The 22,409-nt window shown below is 38.5% G+C and overlaps 1 protein-coding gene across 1 annotated transcript in view; it reads left to right on the forward strand.

Moving 5' to 3' along the window:
* SLC35F1 (solute carrier family 35 member F1) overlaps window positions 1-22,409 on the forward strand; it is a 221,646-nt gene that overhangs the window by 108,246 nt on the left and 90,991 nt on the right. The window contains exon 2 of the mRNA XM_062488755.1: window positions 21,042-21,217. Coding sequence (XP_062344739.1) covers window positions 21,042-21,217 — 176 coding nt within the window. The remainder of the gene's footprint in view (window positions 1-21,041; window positions 21,218-22,409) is intronic.

Genomic DNA, 22,409 nt, shown 5'->3' on the forward strand with positions numbered 1-22,409 from the left:
ATTACTTCAACATGAAAAGCCACAGTAGAACAAATTGTGGCTTGGCAGGTTTGGACTTGACATTAGGGAACAACTCTTTGCTAGGAGGGTAATGTAGTACAGAAACAGTACAAGAAGTTATAGATTATCTATCCATGGAGGTTTTTAAGTCCTAGGGTAAGCAAAACTAAGACTGCTCTAATCTGCTGTGGTGATAGAGCAGAAAGTTGGACTAGATGACATCCAGGCATCCCTTTGAATCAACATTTCTACAATTCTGTGACTTTCTTAGTAAAGTACACATAAATTAGGCTTTTGCTTTCACTACACACTCTTTATCAAAATCAAAGTAGAAACCATTATTTTTAGAGAATAAGTAAACCAGAATCAACTCATATTTTTACTGGTAAAATGCCATTATTTTTAACAGTGAAATTAAGGTTTGTTCCCTTGGATCACTGAAGAGCAACGCAACTATTATTTCAGTGGAGCAAGAGGGAGAATGATTTTAATTTGAATCCAGCTGTTGTTACAATGAATTCAAAAGGCAATGCAGGCCATAATAAGGAGCTAAAACCCTGTGGTTCAATAGTCAGCATTGATCTCTCTCTTATTGATCTCAGGGAAACCAAAATTTCATTCTATGGCATGAAGAGCCTCACAAGAACTTTCCAGCAGTTAATTTCCTTTTAAGTCCTTCTCTGATGGGTAAAGCAGTATTTTAAAATTAATTTTGCTCATTCTTTCTGCAGAGATGACTTTTACAATTTGTAATAAATTTTAAAAAGTATAGACTTCTTACACATCCAAGTGCAAAACCTTCAGTTTGTTAAGAGAAAATGAGTCTTTTATTATCAGGACAGATCAGTTAGACTCCTGTAACTCTAATGACCCTTCTCACAGTTATGACATTCTTTACTTGCTGTGGGGAATTATTTAAAAAGAGTTATTCTTACCTATCTTGAAAAACTTCAAAGTGTGAACTATAAAAGCACAGTCTCTATGGATCAGCATAGCAGAGTGTTCATCCCTATGCAAATGTTTTGGGAAACAGTATTCAGTCCATATAGTGAAAAATTGTGACAGAGGTAGAACTGTATTGATTTGGACTACAGTGAAGTTTTCTTGGGGTTGAAAGTTTCAACATTTGATGGAGCTGAGAAATGCCACCAGTCTTGACATTACTTGAAATGATTTCTTTGACTGAGCACATTCTCTAGCTGATTCTCATGACTTCTTTTTTGTTTTCCTGTAAAGTGTTTCATAGCATTTCTTAAAAGAGCACCCAAAATATTCTACCTTCCAGTCAGTTGAGCTTTCATGATTACATTAAAAAAAATGAACAAAAAGACTTAGAATGTATAACCAATGAAAGAAAAGGAGAGCAGATGGGAATTGATGTGCAGTAAAAGGCGAAGGACTGTAGGAAGCATGTGAGGCTAGGAGAGGCAGAAAGCAGGAGGAGAAGTGGCTGTGCTTTGCTTGGGGGTAGGTGACTGTGCTGTCTTTGCAGGGAAGGGGGAAGTTGTTTGATCATTTTGCTTCAAGAGAAAAATTGAAGAAGTAGGATTCTCTGAAAAATCCAGGTGGTGTATTGTATGGCAACAACAAAACACTTTCTGTTCCAGCGGTAGCTAAGGAAGACATAATGCAGAAGCTGGACACCTGGAAATGAGTGAGATTGTGGAATCTGCATCCAGAGGAGGGCTCTGTGCTGTTGGTGCTGGCTGACAGTGAGGAGGTCCAGAGAAGAAGAAATAAGTTGCTGTTATACTGGTTTATTAAACACCAAAGAGGTGATTCAAGTATTCATTGCCCTATCACCTTGCCACTGATGTGACATTGCAGCAGCTCTGGCATCTGATTAATCAAATATTAAGGAAAGGTTAAAGTAATTAGTTCTAATCAGTGTGGGTTTATGGTGAATACCTTTTGTCAAAATAGCTTTTTGCTTTTTCTGAGGTTGTTGCTAGTTTAGGGACAGTCTAGAAATAATCTGTTTCAACTCTCAGCCTTTTCAACTTGCTAATACACAATGTTTTGATTAAGAAAATAGAATGATACAAAATCAGCATAGTACATACATTAGGTAGTGTTAAAGCTGGCATAGTGTCAGTTTCTAAACCTAAACATATTTCTAAATCACAGAGGATGATGAATTGTATGCTATTTTACATTATTATCAGTGGATGTAAAAGAAGAGAGAATATTATTCCACACAAAATTTGCAGGTGGCACAAAGTTAGGGGGTGTGTTAATAATAAACAGAACAAGCTATTGTACAGAGTGGTCTACTCTGATTGTTATGGACAAAATGCAAGAAAGCAGTAGGAGTCTGTATGAGGCCAAGTAAAAGGACTATATATAGGAGTAAAGACTGTGGACCATGCTGATAGAATTGTTCTCTGTCCTAGAAAGTAGTATCAGAAAAGGTTGAGACACTGTGTGTGGAGTTAGCAGGGTATGACCTCTACTGTGAGTGTGTGATGCAAAAGACATGATAAGATTTTTTGATGTGTGAACAAGAGAATATTGAGGAGGTCTTGGTTGTTGTATGACTGGCTTTGGGACACTGTCCCATTCCATTGTCCATGACTGAAGGACACTGACAACTAGAGAAGTCTTAAGTGAGAGCCACAAGAGTGCTAAAAGAAATAATATTTTATAGTGAAAGGCTTGGCCTGCTTAATTAAAGAAAAATAAGATTAGAAAGTAACTTGATAGAATTTTGTGTATGTTAAACAAAAATTGGTACTAGAGCATCAGGAAGCAGTAGTAGAGTGAAAGCTGATGCTACATAAATTCCTCTTTGAAGTAATAGACACAGATTTTAGTAGTTAGGTAAATAATCTCTGGAGCAACTTGTCAAGACTCTCAAGTCTCTCCATTGCTGAACAATGGACAGTATTTGATACCTTTATAAAATATATACTCTGATTCAAACAGGCATTAATTTTGTCATCTGTCTTATACTGGAGGTAAAAGTAAATGGACGTGTGGATCCCTGATGACGTTATAGCTTATTATGTTCTTTACATATCTATGTAAATAATATGTTTTTGTTGGAACTTACACACACCTCAACATAGTCTAATGCAAAAATACATTAAAGGGAGAAAAAAGAAAATAGAATGAATACCTGCAATAATTGTATTCATTTTAATTTTCTTTTCAAACATGTTAGCTGTCACTGTAACAGACAGATTCACTGGGAAAACCTTTATTTGCAAAACCTATTCTGCAGTACCTTCCTAACCAGAAGCAGCTTAGCCAGGATGCCAGGTCATGACAAGCACAACTGGTTACAGGGTCAGCCAGCTGCTGGTCCCTCATAAAGCTCTTCTGATAAAGTGATTTTTCTTCAATGTATTTTGAGCTTTATTTCTGATTTATCAGCTAAACTTGTAGTTTGTGGATAATTTTCTTTTCTTTTTCCCACTTTAACTTCTTTTCATACAGCAGGTAACTGACAAAAGCCATAATATGAGCTGGATGTAGAACACTGAAACTCTGAAAATTCATGCTGGAAATAAAGTTCAAATAAGCTTTCCTTGAAACAACTTAATTAGGAATCTGATGAGTTCCCATGCCCTGAAGTTAAATAAAACTGGATGTCTTTTTGAAGGAGGATTTTGTGCAAGAAGTTCTGATTTTAGTTCTAGAGTTGCTCTGTAGAAATTTTGGTGTGTGATGTCCAAGGTTAGATTGCATGAACGGATTCTTTCCATTTTAATTGTACCATAGCATGAAAGGTATCAAGCTGTGTATTTTTCTAAATACCCTGTGCTGCTTGAGTTAGCTGTTTGATGTGAAGCTGCCTGAATTCTTGAATGGGATCAAAAGAAATTTGCTGGAAAAAAATTCAGAAACTCAGATTTCTTAAGGAGGAAGAAACAATTTTTAAAGAAAATACAAGTGGAGGTTGCCTTCTGTATTGTCTGACATCTATGCTGTGATGGTTTACTCTTCTTAAAAGTGATCTAAGCATTAAACATTGTATTGAACATTGAAAGGTCTGAGATAATAAGCGTGGTGAGGTGAGTTTGAGGGAATTCACTTAGCAGGTAGCCACGGAAATCTTCTGAGATACAAAAATATGAAAATGTTAGGTTTTAGTAATAGATCTGGAGTTAGCAGATGTATGAAGAATTTTTTTTTTTCCCTGTGGGACTTTCTTCTCAAATTGTGAAGCTTGCATACTTTGGGTATGAAATTACGCCTGATTTTTGTTTGCTTGATAATGAAACAAAAAAAGCACCCTGGCAGTCTGTATTGTCTGTATTTTTTCTCCAGGGTATTGACAGTGACAGGAAAAATGTTTGGCTGCTAAGACTTTCAACCTGACTCAGATTTCACTTTAAAGTATCTGTTTTTCTCCATGTTCTTTTTCGATTGATTGAAGCAAGAAATAAAGACATACATCAAGTTCAACTCTAGTGAGACTAGACATGCCATCATTGAATTTTGTCAATGTAAATTTCTTCCACAAGTTACATTCTGACCCCAGTACCTGTATATTTGTGAGAAAAAGAAATTTCCTATGAAATCACACCTGTATAGATCACAATTGTAGCTGTCACACTTGCAACACAAAATAGAATCATCGAATGGTTTGAGTTGGAAGGGACCTTTAAAGCTTTTCTAGTCCAACCCACCAGAAATGAGCAGGGCCATCTTCATCTAGATCAGATTGCTCAGAGCCACATCCAGCCTGATCTTGAATGTTTCCAGGGATGAAGCTGGTACCACCTTTCTGGGTACCCTGTTCCAGTGTTTAGTCTGAATGTCCCCCATTTTAGTTTAAAACCATTATCCGTTTTCCTATCTCAACAGGCCAGTTATCTGCAGAACAAGCTCACCAAGGCAGAGATTTCCTTTTGAAACAAAACCAGTCTAAATTGTACTCAATTTATGTCCTGCAACACTGGGAGGAGGAAGGAAGGAAAGAAGAGATTAAAAGAATGGACAAAAGAGGAGGCTGGAGCTGAATGGACATAATTTTTAAATGCCTGATGAGCTTTATCAAGTTAGATGTGAACTGTTTGTTCAGTCAGAAGCAAGGGGGAATGGAATTGTGAGGTTGAGCCTAAGCTGTGTCAGCAAAACCATAGAAGAAAAGCACAAAGCTTCAGGAAACTGAAAATCAATATATCCAGGCAATGAAAGCATTTTTATTACAAAGAACCAAAAGGTGTCACACAACAAAAGGTTTGCTGAAAATAGAAAAGAGGAAAGTGTAAGGCTTCAGCTTTCCCAAGTAAAAAATAAATTGCAGCTACAAAGAGACAATACAACATACTTTTTGCGGGACAAGAAGGTCTTGCCAACAAGGAGGTGCCAAAACTGGAAGACACCTTCCACTGGGTTTTCTTGTGGAGGCTATTTTTGTGTTTCCCCTCTGTTCCTATTCTGCTTCCTTTCTAAATAAAGGCTTTCCGGTAGGTGCTCATTTAATATATAAAGGAGTCCTTTCCTTGAGATTTTTTTGATCTGAACAGACACAACAGTGGAGAGTAAATTGAGGCAGGGAGAGCTGAAGATATCCGTGGGAGGTCTGTGGCACAACTGAATCTAAGTGTGCTGAAAAAAATCCCACAGTTACAGACCTCTGCCTGCTTTTCCTGATCCCCACTTCAAGGGTTGGTAATACCTCTGAACCAAGCACCATAGCTTGCATCCTACAAGCCATCCTGGATTACTGAAGTGATTCATCTGTCTGACCTTGCAGAAATAATCTGACACAATAGAAAGAGTAACAAGTATTTGCCACAAGGTCAGAAGGTGCAGGGTTGCTGGGTTTTTTTAACTGCTTGGATCTGGTAGGAGACAAGCTCAGCAGACAGCATGGCTTCAGCATGATTGCTGCTGCTACACCTTCCATGTTCCTGGTGTTGGGCGCAGGCAGAGGGAAGGCAGAAGTGTCTTAAGGTGGGACAAGAGGTGCAATGAGATCTTCTCCACTCCTGTGGTGGATTGACCTTGTCTGGCTGACAGGTGCCCACCAAGTTGCTCTCTCACTCCTTCACTTCAGCAGTTCAAGGGGAGAAAGTAAAATAAAAAAAATCATGGGTTGAGAGGAAGGTAGGCAATTGATCCCAGCCAGACCCAGGATGACTCCAAAGGACCCTGCAGGCAGGTTGTTCTCATCTTAGCTATTTCTTCCCTTTCTCAAAACAGTGCCAATTCCCAACTATTCTCATTTCCAGACATTTCTTCTGAAATACTGCAGTGTGCTCTCCCAACTGAGTAGTTCAGGAATGCCCTAAACATTCATTAGACTAACCCAAAGATTAAGCAAGCAATTTAGCAAAGATTAAACAAGTGATTACTCTGATGTTTCTCATTGATTTGATCTCTCCCTGTGCTCAGTCAGCAGCTCCTCAACACCCCAAGCAGTCCCACCTCTATCTTTGGATATGAAATGTTTTGAGCAGGCTGCACAGAAAAATTTTTAGGTCTCTTACTGCATAAATCTGTATTACCTTCATTTTCTCAGAATGTCATCTGTACGGAGCTGTAAAATCATTGACCTTTGTACAAAGTTTACGTTGAAATTAATATTACTGTTATTTCTTCCTTCTCAAAGTCTTGTTGTAGCTTGTTCCACAGTGTAAATTGGATTTTTAATTCTGATCTCTGACTATGAAAAGACATTATTCATTCTGCTATGAATACTCTTTGTGGAACTGAAATACTCTTCTTGAAGGAGTGGTTTCAGAAGCCACAGGTCTTGAACTGTTTTAAACCAGAAGAGGATAAATTCATGATATAATGAGTCTTCCTAATATCTGATTTCCATAGTTTGATGAATTTCAATATAGAATGTTTCATTAATATTATATAAAGAAGTGATTTGCAGGCAGATTAAGTGGTTGACACAGGTACTAAATAATAAAAGCGTATAAATTAAATTCAAGCACACAATTAATTACAAGATTAATCTGTTCTTATCTGGTCCCATGATATCTCTCAAGTATTCCTGCATATTCATGTTAGTTGAACTTGAAATTATTTTAAAAATAAATTTATTTATATGTAACCTCAACATGATACTGAAGATATTATGTAGCTCACGTAGTTGTACAATGCACAGAGGTAAAGTGTGATACTTCCCAACAGTGTAAACTGTAAACTAGCAAAAAATAGTGTCTGGGTCTCAGATTGCTGCCCTGTTTGAAGGGCCATATACTGCCCACCTGTGCATGGAGTAAGAAAGCTGTAGCAGCAATGTGGCATGATTTGATACCAAAATTTTCTCATTGACTGCCACTGTTTTCTTTGGATAATTTCCCTTGTGAGGCATTCTGATGTCTGTCCAGGCACTTGGACTAGTAATCAGACTTAGGGAGCAGTAGGAAAATATTCACTAGGAAAATTATCATCCTTATCAATTTCATTTGAACAGTTGAAGGGCCATTGTCCTGCCAAATTTGGTTTTGGTTGGTAAAGATATTTTTGCATCTGAAAACAGTCTTCTATGATGTCCTTTCCATCTGTCTTCCCAAGAAAATAAATCTTGTCAATGAAGATGTTAGGAAAATAAATCCATGATGCCAGAGGTTTATGTCCAAAAAGGAGACAAAGGAGTCCTGTAACTTTGTTTGGATAAAGGGAGAGGCCATGGGGCATTTCCCATGAGGTTTCTGAGATTGTTGGGTGACACAACCCTGATTTTATCCTACGTTCCCAGCCACATCACCCTGTTCCTTTTCTGCATTGGCTGAAGTACTCAGAAGGTACAGACTCCCTGAACTGCCTGTTCCATGCTCTCCTGTAATATGCACCCCCTTTTGTTATATAAAATAAAGAAATAAGCTATTCATAATTCAATAAAGTCTTTGTTCTTTTTCTCTAGGTTCAGGGATTTAACATGGCCTTGGCTGAACAACAGTCCATACTGATTAGTAACATTTTCTAGAACTAATAGTTTCTTCTGTTACTTCTCTGTAAGTACCTGGCCCTCCCTACAAGCAGATTTACACAGTCTGTTTGTAAAGACATGTTCATTTTACCCCTTTCAGACAGAATCTGAAAAAGCAGAATGACATCCTGTTTGGTAAATCATGGTATGGTATTTCACATGTATCACCAGCTTTTCAGTCTTACCTGAATTTCCCTGTTTCCACTTGGGCAGGCCACTGGGATGTTAGACCTGAAGCAAAATTTTAATAGGGGAAACTCAGGGGTGGGTGCAGTGGCTTTAGGAAAGCTCATTCCAAAGTCACAGCCAGACCTGTCACAGACTGTTGCACCTGCTTAGCTCAGCTACAAGTGTGGATGATGCATGTGTTCAAACTGGGCTTTGAAAACAAGAGCATTTGACTTATACAAACTAATCTAATTCAAACTGAATTAAATTTTACTTTGTTCCATAAGTAAATGAAGGCAGTTAATTAAAAGGTAGTTTGTTGCATCTCTGAATTATACGTGCTTTACAGCTTGGTATGGCTCTTGTCAGACAATCCCTTCCACACATAAATTAAGCAGTGCATGTTGCTCAAAAGCAACATGGAAGATATCTGCACGTTGAAGGATGGCCCACATGAACATAAGCACTTAGCCCAGATGTTCACTGTATATGATGGGTGTGTCACTTGAGTCACTTATGCAGTTTATTCTTAAGAGAATTTCTGGCTTTTCTCAACTTGTATTATTTCTTACTAGGAAGAATAAAAAGCCATCAATGGAAAACATAATGCATATCATTAGAGTGAAATCTGATTTAATGGCTAACTTCAGTTCCGAAAGGCAAGGAAATGAAGAGCTATGACTGGATTTTTTCCTTCAGTTATAACTACAGTCTTAGATGCCTTTCAGAAGGATGATTTCTGCTTCAGAGCAAATGCTCTTGAATAACACAGAAATTCTTCCTAATATTTTTAGTACTAATTATAAGTTTATGCATGTATTTTTGTAACAGTAGCAGTCTAAAACTTTAGAGCAGAGTGTCTCATATGTCATGCTTACCCAGAATAGGATTTCATCCCTGATTTTTCCTCTCACTTTTCTACCATCAGACTGACCCCCTGCTCTCTGTGCTGCAAGTACTGATGTGAATTGTGCTGGGAGAGAAAATAAAATAAACTTGTCAGCTGAAGGTTATGACCACACTTGTATATGGCTGGGAGGCAAAAGATCCTCTGGGTCCTCTGGTTCTCCTGGGTCAGGGTGTGTTTTGGCATGCTGCTGCCCTGTATATTGGAAGGAGATGGGATATCAGGGGATACCCTGAGTTACAGCCCTGCTCAACTGCCTCTACAGCTCAGTACTGGCAAGGCAAAATTGTACCCACTGAGAAAATCTTTTACTTGGTTTTCTTTTATTGCATATCTGAAATTTAGATGCTGCTATTGTGAAGAAACTGCAATAAAACAATCTGGAAGGCAGGAAGCAATGCTCTGGCAAATGTTGCTTGGTTTATTCCTTCAAGAGAACTTTACAGCTCCCCTTTTTTCACAGTTTTCATTTTAATTTAAATGATTCATCATTCTCCTTCTTTAGGTCAGAAGTGACTTCGGTCATACATTTGGCACTCCAGCAGGTTTCTGTAGGCCAGGAGTTTCTCTGTCTTGACTCTCTAAAAATCTGCAGCTGGCAACTTCCCAGACCACTTAGGGTTTATTTATTTTTATTTATTTCAAACACCTTGCAATTCTGAACTCTAATAAAACAGGAAAAATGAGATCAGTGGCTTATGTTTTTTCAGCTGAGCCTGTTCCATTATCATGTGTCAGGTCTGTAGTAAATTTACAGTGTTGACAGAGGCAGTCGTGCTGTTTCACTGAGTTGAAAGGAAGAGAGGAAGGGAGAGATTTATCTTGGAGCCTAAGGGTAGAGCGTTAAACCAGAGCACCACACTTTCTCCTAAAATGAAAAACTTAGTGTTGTTTGACTTCTTATTTAGTGGGAGTTGAATTCTCTCCAGTTGTAATTTCCACTTAAAATAGCTTTTATCTTTTTGAATTATAAGCAGAATGCAGAAGAATGCAGATGCAGAAATTTGGACCTCTTCTGTAGTTTTGGCTTAGCAATGATTATCACTGCTGTGTATTGAACAAACAGCAAAAGCAAGGAAAAGGAGAAGTACATGCACTCCACCTCTCTGTAAGGCTAGTTTTGCTGTGTCCCCTTTCACCAAGTGCTTCCTTTCCTTCAATACCCTTCTGTATCTTAGAAGTAGGAAGGCAGAGAGGACCTGTGAGAGCACCCCTGGGTTATTGCTGAATCAGTTTTGGGCACCCAACTCAAAATGCCTTAGATGTACCTTGCTTTCAGAAAGGAGCAGTAGCAGACAGAGAAGAAAACTCAACATCTTTCAAGTCCTGCAAGTAGAGCACTCACAACTGATCCAGCTGGACCAGGAAGGATGTTGCCTGCTGAAACCCTTCATTACTGTATCTCTGGGGCAGTTACTGACCCATACCAGGAATTCACTCTCCAGCTGTGCCTCTGCAATTTCTCTAGAGCCAGGGCAGAAACATCTCTTCCAGAGGGTGACACCCAGCTCAGTAAAGCAGCCAAACTCTTAAACTGTTTGCCCAAGTGGCTTCAGGGGTCTGATTTTGAAGACTTGTACTCACATATTCTGCCTCCTGTGGTGTATCAACAACCAGATTGGTGCCAAATCTATTGAGGGTGTTTTCTGTTTCTTCATAATGGAGTTACGCCACCCTGAAACTTGCTATACAGGCTTCACAGGCAAGAATAGGATAGAGAAAGTCACCCAAAGGGAGAAAATCCTGACCTCCATGCATTAAAGAACTGTTGGGGAAAAATGCATAAAATTTTAATGTCCTTGTGTTTGTCATAATATCCATGAGCAAGCAACTTTGAGCATTTCTCCTGCTTGAGGGGCTGCAGAATGAAATAGCAGGAATACAACCCACACATGGGAAAAAGCAAAAGAAGGTCAGAGCCTTAAAGAACTGAAGTTAGATTGAGCCACAGGCACATGAGCATCTCTCCTTTGAAGTAGATGGAGATTTGGAAAAGTGTGCAATGGCTTAGTGTTGTCCTTGTTGAAATGCTGATGTGGGTATCCTTTGTCTTTCTGTACCAGGGGTGCAATTAAGGGGCCAGTATTCAGCGGCCAATTTAAGGACATTTTTCTTAAGGTTTCTTTTACATGCTTCAAGGACATAGATTATGGAGCAGAAACTCACTGTAAAAACGATGCAAACTTAGGGGAATTGCATATGCCTACTTGGGGAAAAATATTGCCCACAGAAGCAGGGTCTTTTTAATTCTGGAAGAATATTCAAGAGGGAAAAAAAAGTAATCATTGTGTTCTGAAATTTTAAATGTAGTTAGTTTTATCCAAGCAAAAAGTTTTGCAGAATCCAGGCAGATAAATCTGATTTTTAAATTAAATATTTACAATATATATTAAGCACTCTCTAGAATGAAAAATCATTATTTATTTTGCAAATGCATTGATATTTAAAAAATGGGAAAAAATCTGTCTTGTAATAATTGAATTAGTAGTTTTAGTTCTCCATGTTAATCATAGATGCATTTTTGCACTTCTGATACTAACACCTGTCTTTTTTTGACCTCCAGTTTTACAAGTAAGCTATAATTTTTTTAGTTACCTAATTGTAGATGGACAGTCAATACACACATAAGCATATGCTTAGAGTTATGAATTTTATGGGGACAGAAATTCAGAAACAATTTTTTCCAGGAGCATCAGGAAAAATCTGAAATCATCCATCATCCTGACTCACATACATTCTATTTTCTAGGAACTCCAAGCTCATACTTCTGTGTTTCTGACAACACTGAATTAAGTTACAGTAGCATCTATCACTTGAGAAATCTTGAGTCATTTGAACTTGTTTTCCATCAGACCACTCAATCAAGATTGGCTTATCAGTGGCAGGAGTACAGCAGGAGCTGTAATGCTTTTCATCTCCTCCTTTATCAACTGTCTCTCAATATCTGTAAGAGTCCATAAACCCCCATCAGTTTAAATGGTATTAGCACCGTGCAGCAATGGCAAGAGAGCAGTAAGAAGTGACGTTGTACTACTTTGGGCACTGGTGAGCTATTTTCCTTGATGCTGGGAATCATCTAGGTCTATTAGTGTAGGCTTTCAGCTCCTCTGAGGAAACTGGGAGCTGATGTTCTTAACTGAACTGAAACTTTATAACTCCTTCTCATATTATCTAAAGATATTCATCACTGTATTTATAATGTCCTGAGCCTTAGGCATAAAAACCACTGCAAGTGAGATGAGCTAATGCAATTTGACAGTGAATTCCTTTTCTACAAGAGACAGAGCCATCAGTCCTTCCACATCCTCATTACTTTCAATATCTGAAAGCTCAGACTGGTGCACTTAGAACAGAGTAAAGATAAACATCTGTGTCGAAACCACATCCATTTGTGTGCTTTATTCTTGAATGATAAAAATAACTGATCAGCAGCCCAAAGACTGCCTAAGTTTCATGGCAAAAATGTGGTATTTTCAGTAGCTGTCACATGGATTTCTAGTTTGAGAAATTACAGCTCGCTCTTAATACATAATTGAGTCCCTTACTCTATATCTAAGACTGAAAATATCACTTTTGTATTAATTTCTGGATAATGATAGAAAAAGTTACTTTTTCAGAAGTACTATATTCAGCAGTTGGTGTTTGTAACTAGTTCTGTAAGCTCCTGTATGAACAAATCTGTCGTTTGTTGTTCTAATCAAGATCAAATATTTGCATATTTATATATTTATATGTCTTAATTTCTCTAGTCATACTTGGGTAGATAATGAAATTTATAAAAATTTATGGACTGCAGCTAGCTTCAGTCAATTTATTTCACTAAAGTATCTTGAAATGCAATTCTTTTATCTCACGGTCATCTGTAATTATACTTTTGATTTCATCAGAAGGATTGAAATATTTTCAGTCTATCCAGTATAGGCTCAGAAGTTGCCAAGAATTGTATATGGAGAGACCATCATTCTTAAAGAGAAAAAAGCCTCGGGGGCTCCAAGTCTGGCGATTTTTCTCCCTGAAAATGAACCAGGAAATTTCTGATATGAAGGCAGATGGCTGTTTCAAAACCAAGGCATGTTTTTAGGATAAGCATGTTTCATTTTCTTTGCTAGCTCACTGGTAGGATGAAGATGACTATAACCAAAATGCACCAACACACACACGCACACACACACCATACCTCCAATTTGCTTGCAAAGATTTAGCACTGGACTCCATCAAGATGATAGCATGGAAGTTTTGTCACCACACTTTCCTTTGCTATCTTTAAACATATATCTTATTCAATAATAATAATTAAAAAGGAGTGCCTTCTTTGCACTTAGAGTTGGTGCAGCAGATGCCTCAACAGTATATAGTTAACTAGTACATGCAGGGTTATGTTTTATCTGTGTGAGAATAGTCTTTAAAAATTCCAGTTACTAAATTGTTGTAAAACACACACAACTAGGAGCGTATTTATGTGTATGTGTGTGAAGTCAGGGTATAAGTGTATGGTAAATTAAACCCTTTTTCAAGAATTGCTGTAATTGGCAATACACAAGAATTTGGACAGTTATTAGGTAAAAGCTCATCTTAGGAAACTGCTTCAGAGACTCCCAAGGCTTGCTGAATGTGGTTTGGCTTTGTTTTCATCCAAAGTCTAGGATCTGGGCTGGTCCCTCAAGCTATGACTGAAAAGCAGCAGAGGCTGAGTCTGCCACACCTTTGAGGTAGATGTATCTACACCTTGATTTTAAGTGATGTCCCCAGAGGGGTCAAGCCCAGTTAAGTTAAGTTAAAAATCAAGCCCAGTTGTATCTGAATACAATTTAGAACCTTAATATCTTGAATAGAAAAGCCTCAGAGCAGCTAGGAAAGCCAAAAGGCAAAGGATAAGAAACATGCCCAGGGTGTCCTTCCAGCCAAGGCAGTGGCTGCTGGGGCTCCTTCAACTCTAGGGAAGCGCTGGCTGCGTGTCCAGGTCTGGCTGTCCCTTCTCTGCCCCTCAGGGCTGTCCCCTGCTGAGGAAAGAAGTTGTGGAGATTGATCCAGAGCTGCAGTGCAAGTGACAAGTTGCTGGGGAGGTGGCAAGAGAGGATGATGAGATCAAGAAGGTGCAGAGCTCCCCTCCTACCCCCAGCTTATTGCACAGAGAATTTCTTTCAAGCCTCGGTGGGACCTTGAAGTAGACTGCAAATCACTGTGTGGAAAACCCACCCTTTGTGCTGGGATCCAGCACAGAGCCTTTACATCACATAAATGCAATAAAGATTTCAAAATAATGACTCAGTAGGAATTAAATGATGGATAGGTTTGGTGTTGTGTGGGTTTCTCTGATTTATTGGTTAATATTAGTGTTGTGTGTATTTTAATGCAGTGCATGGCTTTAGTTGGGATTCAGACTTAGGTATTTCACTGTTCAGCAATGGCTTGATGCCTACAATCTGAAAATATTTTGCATCAGTTTGTTCTTCCTTGCCAGAAATATTAAAAGTGTCTTTTATTTAGACCTACAAATCCACTGTATTTTCTTGAGATGTCATCTAGAATGATTGCAGAGAATGTAGACTATGGGAGTAGTTGGTCATGGCACAATCAGCCCATGAAGTTATTATCAGTATAAGTGTTGGGCAATGTGTTTGCTCTAAGTGCTGTAAACATTTAATTATAGAATATTGGGACTGCTTCTGTAAATTGCTCTAAAGCAGTGTGCAGCAGCTTTGATGCATTTACTGAAGATACTTGCTGCAATCCTTACCTTATTGAGAGAGGCAGAGAGGAGGGAAGGGTTGCATGTGCCAACTTGTAGAATTTCTCGCCTGTGTAACAGGCATGTAAAAATAAGGGGAAAATAAGAAAAGACAAGTTTCCATACAAAATTAGTGTAGAATTTTGTTCTCTAGATGCAATCAATTTCAGAACAATGCAGGACTAATAGGAGACTTCATATGCTTCAAAGCTAATAGAAAATCTGCAGCTTTAGCTTTCAGTGAGAGCTCAGTTGATTGTCCAGAACAAATCTTGTTAATTTATTCTTTCATAAGCTGCCTATGTCAGTGCTAAGTGTGAAGCACAAAATATGGAAGTAATGTCTGTGTCCTCATTAAGCAGCCATTCAAATGGGGGGTGGTGTGGGAACTTAGGAATTCAGCTGCAGTGAACACAGTCACATTCCATGCTAGTGGTGGTAGTTAGTATTTGTGATTTTGACATGTGCTGTTCCTGTTTTTTCTATGGTAATAAGCATCAACATTTCTACCAGATAAGATCCCACATACACCTGTAAGCATTTAAATAAACTTGACTGGATTTCTATAGAGGCGTAACTTCAGCTTACTTTGAATCAATGTGAAGTTTTTAAGACCTTGTTTTATTTTTCCTCACGCTTTCATAGAAACACAGTAAAATGCAGTCAAGTGAAGAAGCTTGGCAAAATTGCAGTGCTGTGACAGACATCATCAACTTCACTACGGCATAGCAGTCATCAGTCTCTGAATGAAGTGTATCTGTTTTTTCTTTTTTCAACTACACGCTTGGAACATTTGGAGAGGTAACTTCGTGTGGCAGTCATTGCCATCCTGGAGAAAGTGTGCTCCTGCCTGCAGGCCATTTCTAACAGTGCCATAAAGCAGCCTTTGCAGATGTGTTCCTCTAGCAAAATTTTGGCTCACGAAACACACTGCCACTCTCTTGTCTGCTGGAGCCTGTGGCATACTGAAGGATTAACACACCTCACACTAGAGTTTAAAAGTAGTGGTAGCCTCTGTTCTTTGCCATCTGAGATACTCTAAAACTGATGCAGTGGGGATTTACCAGCAGAAAGATACCAAATAAGTGTGAAAGAGAGGAGGGAAAGCAGTTAAATTAAACTGACATGGAGAGTGCTTTAAGACAGGATTTAGTGTCAATTAAATAGGCCTGAATGTTTAAATCACTTGGCCACCCTCTGCATGTTGCTGATTCTCCAGCATACAGCAGCTGTGATTGTGTGGCTCCTTCTGAATGATGCACTGCCTTGCTTTTTTGTTGTGAACAGTGGTAATATGTTCTGGGGAAGATATGGGAATGAACTGGTATTCAGAGCTAAATATTTTAACTTCATGAAAAATAATTACAAGACAACCTGCAGTTAGCTGTTAAGTACACTTTATTACACCAGTGTGTATGTGCAAGGAAGTAAGCACTAGCTCCAAAGTTCTTTGATATGAGAATGTCTGCCTTCAGAATTTTGTCTCTGTCGTGGCTGATAGGGAAGGAGATACCGAGTGACAGAAATTTCCATTAGCCTGGAGGAACAAGTGAAAAGGATGCACAGCAGCTACCAGCCCAGACATTTAAACAGAATTAAAGAGCTCCCAATGTAAAGATGAGGCTTTGTCTTCTGGCTCCACTTCTAAAGAGAGAATAAAGAAGTATTTTAAAAATTCTGTTACTATGCTGTGAAAAACCCACTTAGCAACGTGACACTTGGAGGTTTAGGAGTAATTCTGACCTATTTCTCACTTCAAAATACCCATCTGATCCTAGGTTAACGATTGGACTAAATGACCTTTTCCAGCCTAAATGATTCAATGATTCTATGCATTTATGAGATCGAAGTGTAACCACAAGCTGAAGATCTTGCCCTGTTTTAACTTGGTTTGAGGAAGTACTGTTGGTTTTAGTGAGGGAAAATGGGATTTTTTAAATAATTGCTTTATTTTGATTTAAATAGAACACAAGCAGAGAAATAGAATAGCTCTCAGCTAAAGAGAAATTGGATCCTGAAAGGCAGAAACCCTCACTTTTATAAAGCTTTTTGTACTGACACTCTATTTTTGGTGTACTGTTTGAAGGCCATCAAACTACATAGCCTTTCTTCAAGGTATGAATGAATGTTGCTTCCTCAGTGAATGAAGGTGCTACTGAAGCCAGCACGATGGACCAAAGGCTTAGAGAAGAAATCATCCTTTGTGCCAGTCTTTGAGTGGTGGAGCATATGAAAAGCAACACAGAATAGTAGAACACTCCTATCTCCTGTTGCACATAGGAGCCATGTTGCATATTTCAACAGCATTATGATTTATGGGGGAGATACTTATGAGTGCCAGAGATGACAGCACCGAGTTAGTATCTTTTTACTTTGTCTGAAGGAAATTGCAGGTTTTCCACAGCCATTGAAATCTTCTTTTCAGTGTTTGCTTGCTGCTGCTTCTTAAAAAAGATTTGGTATATTCTTATTCTGGTCTGGGAATTAAAGGCTCAGGAGTTAAGACTCTTGTATTATTGGATTATCATTTGCAGGGAAAAAAAATTAAATACAGTTAATGTTGCTAGCATTTTTTGTAAAATTCAGGTGTCTTACATTGGTTATTAGGTTTATCAAAAATTTGTGTTTTTCTATATTGCCACGGACATTGTCACCAATTTAAACAGGTAATTTAAGATTTGCTTCCGCTTTTCTGTTTGGAAAGAGATGAGTTGTTCTCTTCCATTTGGCCAAGACAAAAATGAAGATTTTTATCCTAGGCAAAAATGAGCATTTTATTGATCTTGTGATTTGCTTTCTCTTTCTTATTCTTCATTTAATTACTGTTTTCCATGGTAATGGTTAGTGTGTCACAGCCTACAGTGGTGAGAAAAGGGAAGGACACAAAATCTTCTGTGCCCCTGCTTGTCATTCATGTCTGTAATGGGCATATTACTAGGTGTGGCAGGAGAGTTTAATGTGGGCATGAACAGACTTGGGAGTAGTGAAATTTTATAAAATAGGTTACCTTTGCTTCAGGTCTGAGCACTTCATGTGCACTTGAAGTAGTTCTGCTTAAATATCTAACATGCTACTCTTTGCACTGATGAAATAAGAATAAAAGATTTCTATCTTTCTGTGTTATCCATCAACCATGAAATGTTTAACTATGTCGACTGGAAGAGAAGCACAACAGCTTGATTTCAGAATGAGTTTTCTTACATAATTAGAAATACCAAATGTGTGCAAAAATCAGAGACAAGCAGTATGTATGTACTCAATATCATTTATGTAGTCAGTGTTTTGAAAGACAGTGACATTGATGGTACCACTTGCACTTGGACTCCCACGAAGTAGTTTTCTGCATTCTGTTTTCTGTAGTTTTTACATTCTGTTTTTGTCTAATTGTCTAAAAGACAATTTTTACTCAAAGGGTCTTTCAAGTTACACAGATTATACTGATTCAACCTTTACCTACAGACTTGGAGGTGTTTAGGTTCAGAGTCTTGATTTTTGTTTGTATCTATATTTACTCAGCTCCAATTACCCTTTGTGTTCATTGATGACTTAAATTATGCAATAGCAAGGGGATTTTTGGACATATTTTGTAACTGACAGAAGACATAGGAAGTTATTCTAGATTACTTTTTAGGAATAAGACCATAAAATTTGAATTACTTTCTTGTTTGTAAGTTTATTAAATGTAAAATGCAGAAGCTGAGGACAGTCTGTGCGTGTGTGTGTGTGTGTGTGTGTGTGTGTGTGTGTGTACATGCTGTACATATTGACTCTTTAGGAAAACTTCTACTTGTAGATGTAGTTGAATGACTTGGCAAAGAATCAACTATGAAAAAATATGGTTGTTTTAGAAATTGAAAAATAGCAATGAGAGAATTAAAACATACACCAGACACCAGAGAGGGCTACAGCTATCAAACACAGGTTACCTGGTGTTTTTCAGGTTTTGTTGGTTGGATTTTTGATACAAATGTCAGTACAGACTGGTTGGGCCTGGTGACACACCTGAATAGAGAGCTGAGCTAAAACATATGCCTTTTGTAAGACCTCATCAAATTTCCCACCAGTATGGATAAAATGTAATGATTGGTATGGCTCCCAAGAGCAAACAGCCCTAGGGAGCAAGAAATATGTTATTGTGAGAATCCTTTCCTGAGAGAGGGTGTGTTTAGCTTTATGAAAATCTGAGTAGGATCCAACATGCTTCTCTTCAGAGCAGGTGCAGTCCCACAATGCAAGTAATGCAACTTTCACTCATGGGCACAGCTGAGATACAGAGACACACCTGCATTTCATGTAAAGTGGGCAACAGATTTTCAAACATCTAATTTACTAATGAAATGAGACTACAGAAATGGCAGTAGGCAAGAGGACAACCCTGCATGAAACTTAATTATAGAAGGATGTAGGAAACAATATCCAGCTAAATGAAGAACTGTAAACAAATGTGCAGATTAATATGTGGATTTAAATGGCAGTCACTATTCAAATTTCCTATTCCATGTCAACAGCAGATCAGGTAACAGCAGCAACTGAGGATCAATAGTGTAGGCAGCATTTGTATCATGGTCTTGGATGTCACCACTGTCGAGTGTGTTTGCTTCCCATGGTTATGTTTCACAGTAGAGTGAGTAATGTGAAAGTGGAGGTTGCAGTAGTAGAGTCTTACTTGCTACTTATGCAGTAGTCTCCCATCAGACACAGGGCTTAGCACAATAAAGTTTGTTCTTTACTCTGTGTGTCAGGCTGTTTGTTAGCAAGGTATGTTAGCTGAATATAACTACCCAGACTCCTGTGCTTTCCAGTGTCTCTTTGGTTAAATCATGCCATGACTGACACTGTGACACATTAGTGGGCGGATTGTTTATGAGAAAAAGGGAAACAAATTTGACACTTGAGTTTACCAAGCTGTGGGAGCACAGATGCTCATCACTGCCAAACATGGAGAGCCGAGGTCAGGGAAATCTGTCAGGGAAAGCAAAGCAGCCTTGAAGCAATATTTTTTTTTTTTTTAACTGTCTGGCAGAAAAATACTGTTGTAGCTGAGTAAGGTGCTGCCCTCCTTCCTCTATGCCCTTACGATTGCTTAATTCCCTTTCCTCATTCCAGGTTCAAATGAGACATTGCAGAGCATGCTCCTCTCCTTCATGTCTTCCCCTAGAGAGCTCAGCCCCTCTTTTCTGGGGGCTGGTGACAGCAACAGCAACAGTGGGCAGGGCTCAGACTAGATGTCCCCTTTGGATGCCCTTTTGCTCTCCCTGGCATTGTTTTGCTTGCTTCTCTACCAGATCAACATTTTTGCATTTCATTCTTCTGTATGGGAAGGTGTAGCTGTAGAGCAGGCATGGTCAGCAAGAGAGTGCTGGCACATCTTCGTGGGAAAACTCTTAAGGGTAATTAAAAAATACAGATATTCCTGTGTTGTGGGCATAGGACATCTTGTGACAAAATTTGGAAAAGGATGATTGTTTTTAGTCAGTTGGACTGTGTGGTTAGATAATAAATTCTACAAGAAGAGTAAAAGGGATGGAGGTATTTGGAGGGAAAAAGTCTTTCAGATATAGCAATTTCTGCAGTAAAGAGAAAATTATAGGAAGACAGAGAACATACACAAAAGAAGAAATTATTTGAGACCTGTGGGGAAAGAGAATGGGGTTGTAATAGGAGAATGCAGAAGCTACTGGAGGTGAAAAATAAGAAAATCACATTAAAGTAAAAAGCCTAACCAGAAAGTACATTTCTAAACCAGGAGACAGGAAGAGGAAAATTGGAATCTCGTGTTCCCATCAAGCAGAAGAGAAAGTAAGCAGTGGGATAGATGAAAGAAAATATAAATATATTTGTAGTAGATGTAAAGAATAGTTGATATGATGAAATGCATATTCATCTTCATGATGAAACATGATCCTTTATCTTATTTTTCTCTTTGGCTGCTAAATCCTGAAAGAGCTGTGTTTCCCACTGTGTCTGAATGATACTCCTGGGTCTCTCTGTTAAGGAGGATGGTCAAAGGAAGCTGTACTCTGTTTTGGTTGATTAAAATTATAATTTATCCTTTGTGAAATGTGAAATGCAAAATTGAATGGTAGGGATGTGCCATCTGCTGTTGTTTAACGTGTGAATAAAAGCTACTCTGTTGGCACAATGTTTACGCTCATGATAAGAGCAGAAATAATAGAAATGTTATGTTGGCTATACCCAGCAGGTCCCCTTGTTGACTGAAGCATCATGTTTCTTCCATGTCCCAGGAATGTTGAACATGATTTCTGGTGGAGGATGAGCATTTCCTCCTTAGTGAGGAGGCCGAGTGTTTTATGTCTGTTTATTCTCATTCCTTTCAGGGATCTCTTGCTGTCTGTGGCACTTGGCCAGGTACTCTCCCTCCTTATCTGTGGCATTGGTCTCACAAGCAAGTATCTGTCAGAAGACTTCCATGCCAACACACCTGTTTTCCAGAGCTTCCTCAATTATATCCTTCTGTTCTTGGTCTACACGACAACACTAGCTGTCAGACAAGGTAAGTGTCTCTCTGAAACTGTTTTATAGAAAACAGTGGGGATAAAGGCTTTTGCAGAACAACAACAAGCAGTATGATTTAGACACATATCCCACTATCATTTGTTCCACATTTACATTACTTAGAAATGTGTATTGGATGAACTGAAAAAAAACACCAACAAATCTTCATTAGCAAAGAATGAATCATTAGATCTCAAGGACTGGGATGCTACCTAAAAGCTAAAATAAACATCAGTACTTTTGTATTCTGATTGTTCTTGCCTTGCTGGGAAATACTAGTATGCTTTACATCTTATATAGACTAAGAAGAGCTCAGATGCAAGCAGAGAAGAGCTTGCTAGTTCTAGTTGTTGATCATGGCAGTTCAGTAGTTCACTTTCCAGGCAGAAAGAAACAGCAGCTGAATTTTAGCTATTGGGAAGTAGGAGATGAAGGGAGGGATTTCTGGGTGCTCTCTCTCTAGGGGGATGTTTGGGCAGAGCAGCTCTGTGGCCCTATCACTTCTTTGCCATGGGGCCTGTGTAACCAATCTGACCTCCAAAATGAGAAATGCATTATAGTATGCTTTGGTAATGTTTGTCTAATGATCCTGTCTTTGACAGTCTGTATATAATATGGGGGATTGTGCCTTTCCTGCACACCCCTTACTTCTTTGAGATTTCATTTCTAGATGAGGTGTGGGAAGTGAATGCATTTAAGTACATTTCTCAGCCACTCTTTTTTGTAATTGCATTTATTCACCTTCATAGAACACATATATTATAAGCTGAATAAAAGAGAAAAAATACCATGTGTTCTTCTGACATAAGGGGGGTAGGGCTCTGCGGAGGATAACAACTACAAAATGTATTAGCCGTGGTACATTTATCAGCATACTGAAAACTCATGTTTTCTTACAGGAACAATGATTTTTGGATCGTTCTTTGATGTTTCATCTTCTAAGGTTTTGGGAACAGCCCTGATGCTTAAGTTCTTCACTCATAGTACAATCTTGTGATACAATGCTAAAAGTGTTCCAAAGCAGCAAGGACTTAGTTTCTATGCAAAAATAGAACAGTCAAAAATATACTTCTGTACTCCAGCACAAAGCGCTTAGGCATATTACAACATAAGTTTTATAAACATGGGTCCCTACTGACTTTTTTTCAGAGGTGATAAAAGCCAATGTGCAGAGGAAATGTTGGCTCTTA

The sequence above is a fragment of the Cinclus cinclus genome, chromosome 3 (genome assembly GCF_963662255.1).
Source record: "Cinclus cinclus chromosome 3, bCinCin1.1, whole genome shotgun sequence".
Lineage (NCBI taxonomy): Eukaryota > Metazoa > Chordata > Aves > Passeriformes > Cinclidae > Cinclus > Cinclus cinclus.